This window comes from Danio rerio, chromosome 13 (assembly GCF_052040795.2).
Source record: "Danio rerio strain M-AB ecotype USA chromosome 13, GRCz13ab, whole genome shotgun sequence".
Taxonomy (NCBI): domain Eukaryota; kingdom Metazoa; phylum Chordata; class Actinopteri; order Cypriniformes; family Danionidae; genus Danio; species Danio rerio.
Genome location: NC_141033.1, coordinates 41,080,318 through 41,095,984, shown reverse-complemented (window position 1 = coordinate 41,095,984; position 15,667 = coordinate 41,080,318). Strand labels below are relative to the sequence as shown.

General features: G+C 33.4%; 1 protein-coding gene across 21 annotated transcripts in view; it reads right to left on the bottom strand.

The window, feature by feature from the left end:
* adgrb3 (adhesion G protein-coupled receptor B3) overlaps positions 1-15,667 on the bottom strand; it is a 397,331-nt gene that overhangs the window by 156,424 nt on the left and 225,240 nt on the right. For 11 of the 21 annotated variants that reach the window (XM_087279664.1, XM_087279661.1, XM_087279662.1 and 8 more), the window contains 2 exons: positions 7,087-7,197; positions 3,180-3,341 (listed from right to left, as the gene is read on the bottom strand). The exons of 4 other annotated variants lie outside the window; for them this stretch is intronic. In XM_087279664.1, coding sequence (XP_087135790.1) covers positions 3,180-3,341; positions 7,087-7,197 — 273 coding nt within the window. The remainder of the gene's footprint in view (positions 1-3,179; positions 3,342-7,086; positions 7,198-15,667) is intronic. 6 more of the 21 variants (XM_087279667.1, XM_087279674.1, XM_087279673.1 and 3 more) reach the window with 1 other exon arrangement.

Here is a 15,667-nt window from a genome sequence, read left to right as displayed (position 1 = left end):
TTTTTTACATTTAATAAATTCTGCCTTGATGAACAGAATAATTTTCTGAAAAAACATTTTTAAAACATAATTTCCAAAAAATCATGAAAAAAACTGACCCTAAACTTTTGATATATATATATATATATATATATATATATATATATATATATATATATATATATATATATATATATATATATATATATATATATATATTCAAATAAAAGCTGTTTTTTAAACATCAAGGAATGTTGGAAAAAATATATCAAGATTTTCACCAAAAAGTAGCATGTTTTACAATACACTTATGCAGTATGCTTACATTAATATGCAATATTTCATGTTTAACCAATGCGTAGATAATCATGAGTTATGTATGACTCATGAAGACACAAAGCATTGATAAAAGCATAAGAAACTTATAGTTAAAGCCAGAATTATTATCCACCCTAAATTACTAGCCCCCATTTATATTCTCCAATTTCTGTTTAACAGAGATCAGATTTTGTTCAACACATTTCTAAACATAATTTAGTTTAGACATAGTTTTAATAACTCATCTCTAATAACTGATTTATTTTATCTTTGCCATGATGACAGTAAATAATATTTGACTAGATATTTTTTTAAGACACCTTAATACAGCTTAAAGTGACATTTATAGGCTTAACTAGGTGAATTAGGTTAACTAGGCAGGTTAGGGTAATTAGGTTATTGTTATAAATATATAATAGGTTATTAAGTTACTGTATAACGATTATTTGTTCTGTAGACTACCTAAAACATATAGCTTAAAGGGGCTAATAATTTTGACCTTAAAATGGTGTTTAAAAAATTTTAAAAACAGCTTTTATTCCAGCCAAAATAAAACAAATAAGACTTTTTCCAAAAGACAAAATATTGTCAGACATACTGTGAAAATGCCCTTGCTTTGTTTCACATCATTTGGGTAATATTGGTAAAAGAAAAAGAAGCTAAAAGGGGGGCTAATAAATCTGACCTGAACTGTATTATACTGTATTGAACTGTTTATATCAGCCTATTCTATTGATATATTAATATCAATAAATGATACTTAAGCACCAGTAGAAAACAACAATAGAATACTGCTGTTTTACTGTATAATAAATAAACAAACAAACAACCAAATAAATAAATAAATAAATAAATAAATAAATAAATAAATAAATAAATAACCAAACAAATCAATTGTGGTATTTTTAGAGTTTCATAGATCAATAAAAAACAAAAATAAAACTACTGCAATTTTCTATTCAGCTGCGTATATTATTCTAAATATATTTGTTGTATACTGCAAAATGTTAAATGTATACGGTAAATGTGTACTGCAAAATGTATAATGCAAAATGTACTGCAAACTTTATGTGCCGTCTTGCACAGGTGTCAAAGCCAGTTCCTAGAGGGCCACAGGTCTGCACAGTTTAGCTCCAACTCTAATCAAACATACCTGATCAAACGTAAGGTAAGTGCAGCAGGGTTAGAACTAAACAGTGCAGAGCTGCGGCCCTCCAGAAACTGGCTTTGACACCTGTGATGTATTGGGTTGCCACCCAATAAGGTTATGAAGTAAAAACCAGTTGAGAACCACTGGACTGGAATGAAACATCACTTGTCTTTAACAATACAACAGTATATCAACTATTTCAATCTCTCCTAAAACCAGCTCTGTCTCACTCATCTTAAAAGATGTCCAGAGGGGAACTTGGATTAGCTTGAATGAGTCTTTATTTGAATTTCCTCTCTGACTACACAGTATATGAAACTATAAAGCATGTATATGCATGAAAGCCTTCTGTTCCAGAACAGAACGTGTACCCTAATGCTTTTATTTTGCAGCATAATACAGTAAAATGATGTAAATAAGGGTTGCCCTCCGAAGAAAAGCAATGCTGTGCTCAATTAGGCTGCTGTCCAAGCTAGCCCCGAGGGAGAATAAATGGTTGTATTTGAACATTTGAGAAACATGGTGGTCTTATTTTCAATCCCTTAAGCTCTGGGCTGGTGGTCCAGCCTTATGTCATTTATACGTGTCTCCTAGCGTTTGCCTGATCCGAGACGCTTTAGCATTTTTGAGAAATTCTGCACTTTACAGCGAGCACGTGAAACATCTTTAATCTTGGATGCAAAGCAGCTCCATTAATGTTACTTAAATTTATGCTCACCAAAGTTAATTAGCAGCGTTTATAAATCCTTCCCTCGACGCCGCAGAAAAAATTTACATTTCACAGCAGTTTTAGTGCTTTGGTTACATTTACGGTATGGTCAAAGATCGCTATTTATCTTACAAACCGAGTTTAAAATGATGATTTCACCATCAATAACTTCCACACACACACACGCTTATAACTAGCATATGAGTCGGTGAGGTAGGTCTGTATATTTTTCAAGGCGCAAGGCAAAGCTGCACATATATAATACGGTGTAAAGCACATCGATTTAGCCATTTAAAAAGTCTTAAAACAGCTGAATTGCCATTTTTAGAGCTAATGATGTAAACAAAACAAGTCTCTTTTCGTGCCTTTTACTTAAAATAAAAATCCAGTTAGCTTGTGACATAAGTTCAATGCTGCTGAGGTAACGTGTAAACAGCATTAATTTACCAATACCAAGTCCTAAAAGAGCTGAACTGCATTTTGATGATAGAGGGGGGAAAAACAAGCCTCTTTTACTTGAAATAAAAATCCAGTTAGCCAGTGACAGAAAGTTCAATGGCGCTGAAGTATCGTTGAGCCCAACTCCATTAAGATGGCACCTCCGAAAATGATGAATTAAAGGTCGATACCTCCGGTAATTAAAGATTTTAAAACAAGAGGGTAATTCGGGTCACTCTCCTGGCCTCAGCGGGAAAGATTAGCCTTCTTTCTTCTGCATTTTTTCTTTAGCACACACCAACAAACACTCTCCTAACACGTTTCGCTTTGTGCTGGAATGATGTCAAAAACCGGCAAAGCACATGAAAAGAGCGGAAGAATGAATGAGAAAACAAAACTCAAATGACAGGATGAATGACTAAAATACACAAGTGGAAAAATCAGAGCAGACACAAAGATAAATAATAACAGTACATCTGACATAAAAATGTAATATAAAGCAAATGATAGCAAATTACTCTTGTGTTTTTTTTATTGCCCTGAAAGATGGAGGAAGGACAGTCTAGTGTCTGCAACTAACACTACCTGGGCAGGGGGCAGTGTTATTGCACACCCTGGATTCTCTTAAAGGGCCGCTGCAGTGTGATCCGTAAGGTGAGACACATGTTCTTGTTCGCACCTGCGACCCTTGACCGCATGTAACTGAGCAAGAGCTCCACTGGGACCACTCCTCAGCACCAGGGTCACCTGTAGGAGAAGGGTGACACCAGTTAAAAGCAGTAACATGGTCATGTGACACCCTGAGTGGGTGGAGCCAGTAGGAGCAGGAGGGGCCTCACTAAGTTACACACAGTAAATCTTATAGGCTCCAAGAGAAATTGGGATGAGCTCAAAAGGAGCGTCATTGTTTTTGTGGTTTGTTTGATATGATCCTGCGTGAATGATTTTTAGCATTCACTTGTACCGGGATCCTAGAGATCTGGTTTACTGCAGAGTTTAGCTTAAGCTTATGTATACTGAGGTAAAAAATGTAGCAACTTTTAAACTGTCTTTGATTGGTAGCTATTAGTTTGTGTTTAAAATTTAAAATCCACAAAGACAACTTAATATTTGTTAATAGTTTTATTTATTTATTTATTTAAACATTTATTTATTTATGTATTTATTTTACTTATTAATGCATTTCTTTATTGATTCTTTCATTTATTTATGCATTTGTTTATTTATTTATTTATATATTTATTTTTGTATGCATTTATTTATTTACTCATTTATTTACGCATTTATTTATTTACACGTTTATTTTTATTTATTTATTTTCACATTTACTTAGGAATTTATTTACATATATGTATTTGTTTATTTACACATTTATTTATGTATTTATTTACACATTTATTTATTTTGTTTTTTACACATTTATTTATTAATTTGTTTATTTACACATTTATTTATTCATTGTTACGCATTTTTATGCATTTATTTATTTATTTACGCATTTATTCTTATTTTTAATTTAATTATTTACAAATGTGTATTTATTTATTTATTTATTTATTTATTTATTTATTTATTTATTTATTTATTTATTTATTTATTTATGCATTTATTTTGGTTTAAAATTATTTATTCTTTTTACCAAAATTGACCATGTGTCATCATTTTATCCTCATGTCATTCCAAAATTGTGCAACTTTCTTATATTTGATGAATATTTTGTCTGCTTCTTTCCATAAAATATTTAAAAACTATGCAAAACATTACTGACTTTCAAAAAAAGAAAGAATATTTCTTTCTTTCTCTTTCTTTGTTTCTTTCCAGAGAGAATAAAGAAATAAATTAAGAAAAAGAAAGAAAGAAAGAAAGAAAGAAAGAAAGACAGAATTGTCTACTTCAGAAATATATGTAGTCTCTTTCATTTATTTTTAAATTTAGCATTAAATTTTTAATTTATTCCAATGTATATTCCTTTTTAATGCATCACAAAGTAATCCTGGTTTGGAACAACATACAAGTATACATTTTGCTGAACTATTTCAATAATAAAACTATTTATAATTTGCTTAAAAGTATAAAAAATGACGTCTGACAGGAGCAATTTAAAGTTTTGTTTATAAATATAATTTCTAACTTATGGTATGGTTTAAAGCTTAATAACTCATCCAATTTCTGCCGAGAAATAAGCATTAAATATTCATTAGGTTATCTCTGAGCTCACTTGAATTTGTTCTCGATCATTAGACATGACATTATGGCATGGTTTCATCAAGAAGTACCTAATACTGTCTATTAAATCATGAACTGACTTCGGAAACAACTAAACTCTGCAGGGAAAAAAAAGAGATTTCGAGGATTTACACATAATTAATATTGGCATTAGAGATACTACATTAAACAATCAATCTGTAAATATTTAGATAGATTACATTGACAGACGACAATCAAAATATTAGGAATAATCAATACATCTATTCACATTCAAAGCAGGATCATATCCATTTTACTGTGTGGCCACAAAACGACTATCAAATGGGAGCTTTAACTATTTAACATCCTAAAATACTAACTTCATATGTATATTTAAAAAAATCATGCATGCAACCAACTAGATGAAATCAACTGAAAAGCAAAAGGCAAACAAAACTAATAGATGAGATATATAAAATATGATAAACTATGCAGAACGCATGCAACATGGCTTCTAAAGTTAGAGAATGATCTTTGATGAGAGTTAGTTTTCTGCTAACCACAGTCGCACAGAAGAACAGACCTCTGGCCTTGGGTCTAGACTGCGCTTCGTTCTTTTTTAGATCTCCTGGATTTATGCTAAAGCTTCTAGTCTCTTTGAAGCGAAATCAATTAGAATTGGAGATTGTCAAGAAAAAAAAGGAGAAGAAAAAAGAGATGGGGTTGCATTTCCCCAAGAATATTCAGCAGATCACAGCAATTTTCAATGGCGTTGGTCACATTTAAGATGGAAAATCTTTTTCGAATCCAAACAATCAAAGCTGTTAGATGTTCCGTTTGATTACACGGTCCTGAGCTGAAACGTTATGATTTGCCAACTGTAATGTCAATTCAATCATTGGCATTGTTTGCTGGCGTTAGAATACATGATTGCTGAGTAAAGTTTATATAATTGTTGGTTTTAAAGCATAGGCTGCTTTCTGGCAAACACATAGAGATTAGCTTTTTGTGTTTTTATTTTTGTATCTGTTCACTCTGGATCGGCTGTAATTCCCAATGAGCAAATGCATGGCCAGACCAAACTCTAATAAGACATTTGATTTCCAGAGAATTTTGTTTTGACACTGTCAAACATTTAATAAGCGAGAAAATTGCCTCCCTAAAAGCACACGTTATCAATGTCCACAATATAACAATCCAATTGCCATGTAGTGCTGAATAAAGGGATCGCATGAGAAGGGAAATGTCGAAATTAAACATTTAACGTTTTAATTTGGGCTGTCAAAAGCAGTCATGATTAACATTTTTTATTTTGCATAATTAGCATTTTAAGTTCCGTTAAAGTATAATGAGCACATTGGCCATTTATTAACTAAGCCCATATACTCAAAAATATGGTTGTTTATATATTGTTTTTATATGTATGTTTATTTTCAGCTAGTACACTCAAGACTGGTTTGTTTGCTCTAACTTCCAGAGAATCTACTGGCATGCCCTTCGGCACATATGGACAATTTTCTCAGCCATTCTCGGAGATTAGATTAGATTGAAAGGTGGATCAACTCTGGATGAAGTGATACAGAACTCAGACAATCTGTAAATGAGCAAACTAAACGCAGGATGAATGACATTCTGTTCAGAATTTCATTTTTAAATGGAAGTAAATGAACAAACACATAAAACGACTGATTGGAATGGAAACAAGGTTGTTAAGGTTTAGTGTGCACAATGATTTGCAACTGAAACGATATTAAGTGCTACACAAATGTCACAAAAGGTGCAAACTTAAAAAAATTAGATGACTGCTTAACGTCCCTCCCCAGAGTAGCTATAAATCATCTTAAAGTACATGCATGGAAATAAATTAAACAGGAAATTAAAAGTTTTACAGGCCTTGTTTGTTTTGGCACTTTAAAAAGGTAATATGTTTAGGGTTATTTAGTCTCTAAACAGCAGGATAACCAGAATGTTTAGTTTTAAATGTTAACCAAATTGTTTTAGAATTTAATTAATCTTTGCTTTAACAATTCTGGGTTATATTTACTGCTTTTGGTGGTTATAAAATAAAATAACTGTCAAAATAAATCAATATTAAAACTTTCCAAAAGGAATTGGCCAATTCTGTTTTCCTCAGTTTTTTTTTTTCTTGAAGTATTAATAAAGTGGAAGAGGGACAAAAAATAAATATGATAAATAAACATTGTCACTTAAAGGGTGCAGTACAGAAGATAGCATGCAAGTGACTTAAGATGAAAATTAAGTTTAGTTTACATAGGAAAGGAAAGAAGCATAACTATTGTATTACCAGTTTGTGCCATAAATTTAGCAGATTCATCTCGCTCCTGTAGGCCCTTTGTGTCATGTACTGATCTTGGCCGCTGACTTTTTACAGTATGTTCTCCGATCATTCCATATTCTAGGGACAGAATAGAGGTTCATGAAAACTAGGCTTTGATACAAAATCTTCAGAAAGAGAGAGAGAAAAGGGAAAAAAAGAGCTTAGCACAATTCTGGAAACGCAGAGGTGGCTCGCAGTACATGGTTTTAAAACAAAATAAAGGTATATATATATATATATAGATAAATAAATCACACATGGACAACTTTAACTCGTCATTCTTGTCGTTTAGCTTTAGCCTTTCGAGGAAAGCAAAGAACAGTGCACAGAACGGTTTATCAGTGGTGAGCTGGGAGTATTAATTGAGCTTAGAAGCACAGCTATGACACATAGAAACACATGCAAAATAATCAACTTACATTGGATTTTTAACAAGACGTTGAATTAACCTCCACCCCTCCCCTCCCGAAAACCAAAACAAAAAAAGAGGATCGAAATAAAAAAGAAAAATGTGTAAGCCATTGGAAAGCCACAGAGGAAGGAAGGAAGGAAGGAGGGTGGCGAGGGAAAGGGAAGGGGTGTCATGGACATGCTAGATTGATCCACTGTTGCCTGCAACAGATCCAGGCTTTTGGAATAATTAGTTAGTTAAGACCCAGAATTAGTAAAGGAATTATGTGCTGTTATATCTAACCGAATATCAAAAGATGAATTATCTCGCAATTGTAAGCTGTATATCACTCACTCTGGATTAATTACACTCGTTTTCGGCACAACAATATGGCTAATTTGTCCTTGTTCTTATCGTAATCAATTAATTCGTTTGTCGGAAACAAATAGTGTCCTGATTCGAAAAGCCTCACTGCGAACATAATCGCTACCGCTGAAGCTCCCTCCATATTTTAGTTGGTCTCAATCCACGTATAAAACCATTGGTTTTTATCTAAAGTTGCAGCAGCGTGTTTCATAGATAGAGCTGAATCAGATCAAAAGCAAGACACAGCCATGCTTCCATTGCTAATTGGGAATTACTTCAATGACGTGAGCAACAGTTCTAATTCAACTTTAACAGAACAAAAAGCCAACAGCGAAAAAAAAAAAAGCAAGTGAAAAGTCGCTGGCTGTGTATTTTGAAGCTGCATTGAATAAAATGCAGTTACTGAGGATTTCAGGCCTGCGGCTGTAACAGCTATTTGGTCATACACATGTTTATGACTCTGTCCTTGACCCAAGCAGGCCCTTCAACGTTTCCTTACTCCCGATTTGCTTTCTCCAGTACAACAAAAAAATGATAATAATAAAACAAAAGCATTCAAAACACCACCTCGTCCATGCCCACAGAACATACTGTATAAATTACAGCAATGTCACACTACAGCATAAGTCACAAAAACATTGTTAGTGTGGGTGACAAAGGGCTGTCCTCAAGCAACACATTTTTATTTCTCTGACACCATGCCACAACCGCATCGGAAGATGGTACAAGTGGGAATGTGTGTATGGGGATAATAAATAAGGGGTTTTCTACATTTTTCTCCCCCCACATGAGTTCTGAAGTAGTCAGTTCCATGCAGTCAACTACATCACCCAATAATGAACACACCGGGTAGTTTTCGTTATATAAAACAGGACTTCTCAGAACAAGGGCAAATTTACTGGTTGCATTCGCACCATGTAATCCGTCTGACAGTTATTTTCCTTGTTTGTGAAGTTAGCTTTTGGAGCAAGTATGTGAACTTATTCTGCTTTCTAAAAATGGGAGCCAGTTTATGGTTTGTGTTCTGCCAATCAATGAGTCCAAATTTGCCACCTACAGTAAGTCTGCCTATAAAAAGGGTATTAATCGAGTGCAAAGCCAGTTGTAGTGGTGTTTGAAACTATAGTGGATCCTATTGACTACACTTATTCAATGCACCACAGTACAGTAGCAATGTGCAATCTATGGCTCGACATATTTATTACATGAATTTATTAGGTTTCCCAGAGATGGGTTGCGGCTGGAAGGGCATCCGCTGCGTAAAAACTTGGTGGATAAGTTGGCAGTTCATTCTGCTGTGGCGACCCCGGATTAATAAAGGGACTAAGCCGACAAGAAAATGAATGAATGAATTTATTAGGAATTTCTTTCATTTAATACGAGTATTAGAATAATAAAAAAACTACAGAAAATTAATGTTAGTGCTAAACATATACATGGTTAAAAGTATAGAAAAACAGGCTAGAGAGTGTTAGTATTATAAAATATTATTGTAAAAAAGGAAGGCAAGTGTTAGGGTTCTATATTAACAATCTAGGCACAAAGTCTAAAGTGCATGGCACAAAAGCATTAAGAGCACATCTGAATGCACTTTTGCTATTTTAAGGAAGGAAAAATACACTCTGTGCCCCCGCGCATGATCTAACAGGGTTGTGCCTATTCTCTTAATGAGTTATGGCTGTGTTTTGAGTACAACATGCATTAAACTAATCAGAGTCTCATCTCCCATTCCTTTTAAGAGTCACACCATGGCACATTTGCTATTTACATGGCGGACTTTGTAACTTTAAAAACTGAAACAACACTACACTACATTACATTAGCAAGAAAACCAGGCCGTCTGCAGCGAAGATAAAAAATGAGCCTCCTTCATTAGGCCTCTATACATTCTCTTTTTCTTTACGTTTACTATTTACTTTTGTGGATAAGGAAACAGTGTTGTCTGCACTCCACTGAAGACAATCATTACCCTACATATTTAATTTCGTTTGTTAAGCACAAAGATTTGTTTCAAAACTATTACTAAATTCAGTTCTAATTTCCAGTAAACTAATAAATGAACGACAATAATGAAGCATGGTCAAAAAATTGAGTTATATCCAAACACACATCCTTTTCTTAGTGATGCTTAGTGACAAGGTGGACAAATCTAAACTTGTTTTTATAAAAAAAATGTTAATATGTATATAATAAATTATATTGCTAATATTAATAACATTATACAAATGCAAATTGTCAAGAATGAATTGAAAAAGCCCCCCGAGATGAGGCATGGAGGCAGTGGTTTTTATATTCATGTAGAATGTTTTTTATAACACTTTATTCCTTTTTTTTTTAATGTAAAAATATTTGTGTAGTGCTGTGCGTCCTGTGTGTATAAAGCAAGCAACTAATGCGCTCTGCGCTGGACTTTAGACCGGCTTTTAGATGGTCGATGACGCAGTCTATTTTAGTTCTTTAAAACACTCCTTAACACATCTCTATTCAGCTCCTTAACACACCTCTGTTTTACAACAGCACGTGAGTCCACAAAGTGACGCAAATGGATTTGCTATTTAAACAACGTGATGCAAAATGTGAAAAGTAAGGTTGTGCTGGTTTGAAAATAGTAACAAATTGTGCCAAACATGTATTGCACCTTATAGCACCGGGTGTATGATAGGGTCTTTAGTATTTGAAAGTCAAACATTAATCAAATATTATATACTGTAATAAAACAATAGTTGACCCAAACATAAAAATTATATCATTATTTACTCACCCTCAGCTCATTCCAATCGTGTATATATATGTAACCAGATATCACCAACAATTAACTGCCATAGTTGGAAAAATAATTACTATGAAAGTAAATGGGTGGCAATGTCTGTTTACTGACATTCTTCCAAATATCTACATTTTAGAACAAATTAATTAACATGGGGTTGGAACAACCTGATGGTGTGTAATGATGAAAGAAGTTCATTTTTGGTTAAATATTGTTTTATTATATAATATTTGATCAATGTTTGACCTTCTGGCCTGATTTTTTTATAATTGTTTTTTTTCTATACTTTTTTAAATGTTAAAGAAAAAAAATGCATTGTTTAATTACACTTTATACTGTATACTAGTTACCACAACAAGCAGCAAATTTGGTTCCAAATCATTATTAAGCTGCAAGCACAAATTATGATATGCACAAAAATGTCAGCCCCCTTCTGATGTACTTTTGCTCACTCATTTTTATTCATTCACTTCTTTAAGTGGACATTATTAATCAGTGTATCTATGGAACGAGGATGTAGGGGCCAATTTAAAACACAGCTTACACAATTGACACTCCTAATGCAACCGGTTATGTTGAAGATAATTTAGGCCACCTAAACAAGGCTATTACTAAAATCATTCCCAATTTACAAGGTGAAAACAGTAAAAAAAAAAAAAAAAGCATGTATTTCTGCCAATAGTTTTCATAAATATTAAATTGTTGTGCAAAAGCCCATTTTGTTTAATCATATTTAATGACATGGTTCCCAACCCATATGACTTTTAGGCAAGACTTTATTTTAATGTAGAATTCACAAGATTGAGAAACCATTAACTCAGCTCAATAAATGACTAATTATCTGCTTATTAATAGTTAGTAAAGTAGCAGTTGATAGTCGGGTTTAAGATTAGGAATTCACAATAAGATATTACTTTATGAGTACTAATAAGTAGTTAATATTTTAATAGTAGGCAGGTAATAAGCCAGTAGTTAATCGTGTAAATTATTGCTTAAACTAAAGTGTTACAGATTTTTCTTCAGTTCAAATTTAAATAAAAAAAGAGAGAATTGGTGCTTTTTTCCCAAATAGTAATGAGTGCAGTCAAGCTCTAAAATAAAAACAACAACATAAAAGTATCAAAAAAGGCCATACATCTGCTCTATATATTCTAACTCCTCTAAAGTTTTATTGATAGTTTTCTGAAAAGATCTGGCTGAAATTTGAGTCATTACTCAATGAAAATGATGGCCTCTGTAGGCTCTCAAATCAATGGCAGCTTTAAACGCAGAGCCATGAAATTCTGATGTCACTGAAAACAACGAGAGCTGTATATGGGAGACGACTTTCATTTTTGGGTAGAGTATTCCTAATATGAAAGTAACATGCCAACTTTGAAACCTTTATTTTGTACAGACAAATTAGTCAATATATAAAAACATAAACATTCATGGAAAAACTGTAGTCTTCACAATTTAGACTTATTTATGTTTCTCAGAAATAATAATACTCAAGAGGTTGCAAAAAGTGCATGTTTCTTAGCAGACGTAATATATTATCATATTTACATAGCATAGGTGACAAAGAAACACTTAATAAGGTGGTATTTAATTGCCTTAAATTTCAACAGAGTATTTAATGCTGCTCAGAGGTGGCATGAATGCATTTACACAGTAACTGCAGATGTATACTGTGATGCACTGTGATGCACTGTATCTAAATACATATCAGCTTATCATAGCAGCTTTAAGAAACCTAAAATAGCTCTTTACTCTTTTTTTCATTCACATTAATTTATTGACATCCTTGAAGAAACTTTAACATTCTTAGAACATTTTCATTCCACAAAATGTCCTTTGAAGTGAAAAGGGTTACTTAGATTATTAAAATAGTCTTTATACTGAGAGAAAAATCTTTATAAAACAAAACAAAAAGGTTATTATATGACATCACTGTATGAAAGTCTTCGGTTTCACCTCATCAACATGTTTCTCAATCTATCAAAATAAAGTGTTCTATTAAGAACTGTTGACTGAAAAGTTATTTTGGGAAATAAAATGCAACCTCTACAGCAATGGTAACCAATCCCCACCACCAACTGGTCAATGGTCTTTTCTCACAGTAAGACAAGCTGACAAAACATTGCTGTGACTTTGATACAAGTTTTATTAATGGATAAAATTAAAAAGCACTGCAGTGTTTGTGTGTTCTGTGTTTGTCTGATATAATTAGTCTATGCATACGTATAATACATAAAAAGAATGAAGCTGATCGGTAAGTTCTTTTCATGTGACTCACGGTGCGCTCGCAGCATTTTGAAAAGTTATGTTTTTAACTAGAACGTGAGCATGTCACTCCCAATATGCGCACCTCCATTGGAAATAATGAAATGGACAAAAGTAATTTGCGATCTCCAGCAGTTGATCTTTTCTTGTACAGACATGCTGGATTCACCTGATTTGTTGACAAATGGGTTGCGGATCCATTCCTTGGCAGTTTAGAGGTCTTTCACTGGACCTTTTCATCTCTGCAAAGATACTTTCCAGAGGGGTCTGTTTCTTACTTACTTATTACTTATCGGAATCGATCAAATGTTATCTTCTGAGTCCTGATCAGAAGATAACATCCGATCGATTCTGATTAAGTCTGAAACCGCGTCATCGGGCCCGATTTCCGATCACGTGATTGAATCTGGACATCCTTAATTATGCGGCATTACATTGACTTATAAATGACAGAATTCCAGCCAGATCTCACAAGGAAAAGTGTCTAATTCATACAATTGTACACATTTGTTTATTGTACAAATTAATATAAACTATTTATTAAATCAAAAAGTTAGGAACTGCCATGAGATGGAGTTTCCAGTTTTTGATCTCCTTTCTGGTGCTAGCATTTAGTAACTTTCATGGCCAAACTGCTCGAATGGCATTGATACAGCAATGACCAAAAAAAAAAAAAAGAGACTGATCTGTAATGGGGATTCAGGCTGGTTTATACTGGTCGTTTCATGAACGATGACAAAACATCTTTTGGGACACAGACAATGTGCATGGGTATCGGAGAGAACACATCCATGTCGTCAAAGAGAGATGTTCCCATTAGAGACTGTAAACTATATCAGGCTACATTGATTGAGTCTCAGTTGTTCAATGAAAGAATCACAAAGTCTCTACAGACCTAATGAATCCTTTAGCATCACTTCTACAATAGCACGTTTCCATGGCAACAGTGAGTCAGAGAAAGAGCGAGGGGGAGAGAAAAAAAAAGTTTAAATTAAAAATAACTATTTAAATAGGGATTCATTAGCCTAGAATTCATGGTGCTTTGCCTGCTGACAGCAAACTTTTACAAGTCAGTAAAATGTCAAGTAAATGACGCTAATATAGATAAGATATTTAGCTGTATAATGATAGGTGGGTGGGTGGGTGGGTGGACGGACGGACAGACGGACAGACGGACGAACGGACGGACGGACGGACGGACAGACAGACAGACAGACAGATAGATAGATACTATCTGATAGATAGATAGATAGATAGATAGATAGACAGACAGACAGACAGACAGACAGACAGACAGACAGCTAGATAGATAGCTAGATAGATAGATAGATAGATAGATAGATAGATAGATAGATAGATAGATAGATAGATAGATAGATAGATAGATAGATAGATAGATAGATAGATAGATAGATAGATAGATAGATAGATAGATAGATAGATAGATAGATACAGTAGATAGATAGATAGATAGATAGATAGATAGATAGATAGATAGATAGATAGATAGATAGATAGATAGATAGATAGATAGATTAAAACAGTTGATAGATAGATGATAGATAGATGATCGATAGATGATAGATAGATAGATAGATAGATAGATAGATAGATAGATAGATAGATAGATAGATAGATAGATAGATAGATAGATAGATAGATAGATAGATAGATAGATAGATAGATAGATAGATAGATAGATAGATAGATAGATTAAAACAGTTGATAGATAGATGATAGATAGATGATCGATAGATGATAGATAGATAGATAGATAGATAGATAGATAGATAGATAGATAGATAGATAGATAGATAGATAGATAGATAGATAGATAGATAGATAGATAGATAGATAGATAGATAGATAGACGGACGGACAGACGGATAGATGGATGGATATTTTTAAGATTATTTTGTTTACATATACTGAGAAATTTGTAAGCATGAAGTTCACAAACATAAATCAGCTGACGATGAGCTCTTCAAAAACGTTTACATCATCAGAGAGGAAGAGGTGCTGCATGGCGAAGCTGCAATCAAGACGACGCTGATGTTTGAAGTGTGAAGGGAACTGTGAAGAACACTGAGCTTTTTTGTCAGTGTGACCGCGCATGAGACCTTTGCTCTGAGACAGTCCATCTGTCAGCACATTACACAGGAACAGAACGCTTCACCACCAAATCACACATTGCTGTTTCTTCAACAATAGAAGCACCTTTTGACCCTGTGGAAATGACTCCCTATAAAAAACATACTCTTTCTTTCTTTCTTTCTTTCTTTCTTTCTTTCTTTCTTTCTTTCTTTCTTTCTTTCTTTCTTTCTTTCTTTCTTTCTTTCTTTCTTTCTTTCTTTCTTCTTTCTTTCTTTCTTTGCCTCTATTTCTAATGGCCAACTTCTTTGTTCTTGCTAAGACTTTGTATGTGTGCTAAAAACTCCTTTTCACACTTTTTGTATAACGTGTCAGGCTTGACTTGGAATGTCACGTAGTAAAAAAAATGTGATTTTTACCTTGCTTTTCTGTGTTGTCTTCACACATTACATTTCTCATATTTCTCAAGACGTCTTTCACTGACACTCACTCTTGTCTCCTTGGTAACTAAGTATTACTTTTGGAAAATAAGCCTGAAAAGTACAATAAAAATGTATATATAGTGTGGCTGTAAACAGAGTTCATTTGTAAGGTAAATACATATTTGTTTTTCATATGCTATTTTTGGGGGGTTTACATGTGACTTAATTTACTTAAAGAGCCCCTAT